This window comes from Durio zibethinus, chromosome 14, assembly GCF_047325235.1.
Source record: "Durio zibethinus cultivar Kanyao isolate XHJ-2024 chromosome 14, ASM4732523v1, whole genome shotgun sequence".
Taxonomy (NCBI): Eukaryota; Viridiplantae; Streptophyta; class Magnoliopsida; order Malvales; family Malvaceae; genus Durio; species Durio zibethinus.
The window spans coordinates 9,651,841-9,656,350 of record NC_143175.1 but is presented as its reverse complement, the minus strand read 5'-3'; the positions used below and the strand labels follow the sequence as shown (position 1 = coordinate 9,656,350).

General features: G+C 31.1%; 1 protein-coding gene across 1 annotated transcript; it reads left to right on the top strand.

The window, feature by feature from the left end:
- Positions 1-1,289: 1,289 nt before the first annotated feature.
- On the top strand, positions 1,290-3,839 carry LOC111295021 (WAT1-related protein At5g07050-like). The gene is made up of 7 exons (XM_022888364.2): positions 1,290-1,644; positions 1,751-1,813; positions 1,938-2,054; positions 2,171-2,420; positions 2,521-2,682; positions 2,786-2,937; positions 3,326-3,839. The coding sequence occupies exons 1-7, from the start codon at positions 1,442-1,444 to the stop codon at positions 3,591-3,593; spliced, it is 1,215 nt and encodes a 404-aa protein (XP_022744099.2). The 5' UTR covers positions 1,290-1,441; the 3' UTR covers positions 3,594-3,839.
- Positions 3,840-4,510: the final 671 nt, after the last annotated feature.

Here is a 4,510-nt window from a genome sequence, read left to right as displayed (position 1 = left end):
ATTAAAAAGTAAAAATTTTACTTTTGAATATATATATATATATATATGTATGTATGTATGTATGTATGTATTCTTTTCTATGGATAATCATAAAGAATAACTTTCCTTATGAACTCAACACGGTGTTATGTCACCGCATCAAATCCTTCCTGACCATGTCGAATATAGATTCATTAATAAATTAAATATAAAATATATCACTAAAAGTTAAATGATAATCATTTATTGATGGCACCCAATCAAACTAAATTTTTCAATAGTATATATTTTTAAAAAAAATATATTTTTATATTCATCTTTTATCTTAAAATCTCATTTTATCAATTATATCTAACTCATCTTTTTCTCAAATCAACAATTTAAATTATTTGCATATTTTGATACATCAACATATACATGGTACTATTGACATATGCCTCAAATTTCACAACATTCAAATGTTAAATTTGGAAGAATTTAAAAGATTGCGAACCTTAAAGGTGAGATTTAGATGAATGATAAAAGTAAAACACCCTTAAAAATTTGCATATAGCAAAAGAAATTTATCATGCTCTAGCAGTTAAAGTAAATGTTTAAATATAAAAAAGTATTTAAACTAAAATTAAACCATCATTTAAATTCTTATCCTTTAATTACAACTAATTAAATTTTTGAACATTTATTTTCATCAAATTAAATACTTATTCAATAGACATTAGTCACTTGAGCTACTTGACTATAATGACTTATAATTGAGTGAAAATAAATATTTAAAATTTTAATTAATTACAAATAAAATAATGTACGTTTTGTAGTTCAAGGGCTTTATATATATATATATATATATATATAGTTAAGCTTAAAGTAAACTTATATTTCTTAATAGTAAATATTAAGTTTTAATTTTTGAAAACTATATTTTTTCTATCCAATAATTACTAAAGTATAGGTAATGAAAAGTAGGTAATGAAACAAATAATTACTAAAGTATAGCCTTCTTTTTTCTTTTTTTTTGGGTAGGAACCTTGCTAAACTTGGCTGATAGAATAGTTTATTTTCCCTTCTATCTTTATTGTTTTAGCTGCAAATGAAGAAATTATGGATTTGATAGAATAACACTGTAAGGTAAAATTATATATATATTTATCATATTGTAGGAGTATAAACTTTGTAATATTTGCCTTTATCTAGATTTTCCAAATAAATTTCCTGTAGTGAAATAACGTATTTACACACCCTCACAGGCTTGAGAAATGGACAGTTCCCCCCAAACCATTATAAATACGAGTCCAATACCCACCTTCTCCTTTAGGGAGAAACACAAACACTTCTTCAGGTGTTCTCTCTCTCTCTCTCTCTCTCTCTCTCTCTCTCTCTCTCTCTCTCTCTTCTTTTCAAAACTGCAACTCTTCCCTTTTTTGCTGATATTTCCATCAAAATATCTCCCAACAATTAAGAGAAAATGGAGAAGTTGAGACGCTGTGGCAACTTTCTTGAGAGCTCCAAACCTTATTTTGCAATGATTTCATTGCAATTCGGGTATGCAGGCATGAATATTATCACCAAAGTTTCACTTAACCGAGGCATGAGCCACTATGTCCTGGTTGTCTACCGCCATGCTTTTGCAACTGCGGTCATAGCTCCTTTTGCTTTAATTTTCGAAAGGTTTGAAGACCATTCCAATTCAATATATACATATAGCAACTGAGATCAATTCATACAAAAAAATTCAATAAATGCTGAGTTTTAGTATGTTTTCAACGTATATCAGGAGAGGGCAACCAAAGATAACATTCCCAGTTTTCATGCAAATATTTATCCTGGCTCTTCTGGGGTTAGTTTTTTCTTTTTCTTTTTTTTTTCTGGAACCTTTTCTTTTTCAGGCATAAATTTTTCTATGGAATCTTAAATTGAAGCAAAGTTATTGTTTCCTGATTAAAAAAAAAAAAAAAAAACAGGCCTGTGATTGATCAGAACTTCTACTATGCTGGGCTGAAATATACATCTCCAACTTTCTCATGTGCTATGAGCAACATGCTTCCTGCAATGACTTTTGTCATGGCTGTCATGTGCCGGTATGCTCATCAATCATGATCAATTATTATGATTTTTTTAGAATAGATTTGGTTAAGACCTGACTAGCTAATTAATGATTGAAATTGAATTTTTGTTTGGTTTGGGATGAAAATAGGATGGAGAAGATTAATGTAAAGAAAGTGAGATGTCAAGCAAAGATAGTGGGAACATTGTTGACTGTAGCTGGGGCAATGTTGATGACATTGTATAAAGGACCCATTGTTGAATTATTTTGGAGTAAGAATATCCATCCTAGGCAATCATATGCCACTGACAATATTGGAATTACTGACAAAGATTGGGTCAAGGGCTCCATCCTCCTTATCTTTGCCACCCTTGCTTGGGCTTCTCTCTTTGTTTTGCAGGTAATTAAACAGCAAAAATTTTTAAAAAAATCCGAACAAATTGATTAACTTTCATGCAAGGTTTAATTTTGTTTCTGGTGATATTTATCATTTTCATTAGGCAAAAGCATTGAAGACATACAAGAATCATCAGCTTTCTCTAACATCACTAGTGTGTTTTGTGGGCACTCTACAAGCAATTGCTGTGACATTTGCGATGGAGCACAAGGCCTCAGTTTGGCGAATTGGTTGGGACATGAACCTTCTTGCTGCTGCCTATGCTGTAATAAATCTCTCCCCTCTTTTTATACAGACATGAAATTGAAAGACGAAAGTGACTTTTTTTAATTTTATATATATATATATTAAATTTTTAACGTTTTCAGGGAATTGTGACATCAAGCATATCATACTATGTTCAAGGCCTGGTGATAAAGAAAAGGGGTCCAGTATTTGCCACTGCTTTCAGCCCCCTGATGATGATCATAGTTGCAATCATGGGTTCTTTCATCCTGTCTGAGAAGATTTTTCTTGGAGGGTAATTTTTAATTTCTACACTCACTGATACATTTTTCTGCATGCATGCATGCTTATTTCTTTTTTTTTTTTTTTATACTTTATTTTATTTGAAGAAAAAAAATTCGAACATATCAATCAAATCAAATAACGAATTTATGCTTATAGCACACAAATGCTTGTATAGCTATTTTTCACTTTACCTTCTGTCTTTAGATATAATTTTTTACTTTTATTTCATTCATTGGCAACTGACAATTGAATATTTCATCAAGCATCAGCACTTTTTCCCCTCTTTTCTTGAATTTTTTTTAATATACAAAAATATCATTTCAGAATTGGATTAATTTGGTTTTAATCAATTATCGGAATTAATTAATTAAGTCCACTTTTGGATTGATTAATTTCAGGGTGATAGGTGCCTTCCTGATAGTAATAGGGCTTTATTCAGTCCTATGGGGAAAACACAAGGAAAACAAGGAGAAAGAAGTTGAAGACGAGATTCCAGAGCCAGTTAAAGGTATCCAAGCAAATGGCAGCACCATCTTAGTAATTGAAGATATTGAAGCCAATGAAGTTGAATTGGGAAAAGCAGAAGCTAATAACAAGCTCTCACCAGTTGCCATAGCCATGCCAATGCCGGAATCCCTTATCAAAGCCAAGCAAGACCAAAAATAATTCAAGTTTGATTTACAATTGGGAAATTAAAGGGATGGGGTTTTTTGTCTTTACATCCCCCATTTTGTTTCTACCATTTTAAAAAAATGTTAGAGATTTATGTCATATATGGGGCTTTTTTTCCTATCTTTTTTTCTCTGTTTTCATTAGTATAAAGTAAGGTTGTAAGACAATGCAGTTAAGGACCATGTACTTAATGAAGTATGAGCACATCCCAGAATCTCTTTTAGTATTTTCTTATCAGAATTTGTTTGTGCCTCAAATGAAAAGAAACTTTTTTATTGGAACTTGCATCATCTGATTATATACATGGCAGAATGTCTGACGTCTGATTCAGATTCCACTATGGTGAGCTAGTGGTTGACCTTTTCACTGTGCCAGTTGAGCCCATGAAAAGGCAAAAAGTTGTTTAAACACAAGCTCCAATTGCATCTTTGTTCTTGAATCTGATACTTTCTAATCAATCAAAAATCATTCCTTGAGTAATTGCTGGACAAATACATTTGTGCTATCGAATAGCATACAGACAGATACAATTTGGGTTCAATTGCTTTCAATTCTCTTGTTGTTCTCTCCTCCAATTTATTGAAATGAATAAGCATATTCAGGTGGCTGCTGATAAGTACAATTACTTCCACTCATTCTATTCTTATAGAATAATGGGTTTTTATCATATGTTACCAATGTGAAGGATACTCATTTACATGAGAAAAATGATAGAGTCCGAATTATTTTGAAGACACATGAAATTTCTACTTTGTCCTTGGAATTTAAATCATTTAGGACCATACTTCAGAAAATTGCTTGTTTAAAAAAAATAACAAAAAGAAAAAGAAATGATTGCTGCAATTCCCTCTAGTGGCCGCTTATTTGACTTGTCTCCCAGTTTGTAAAATTTATAGAGTTCAATCTTAAGT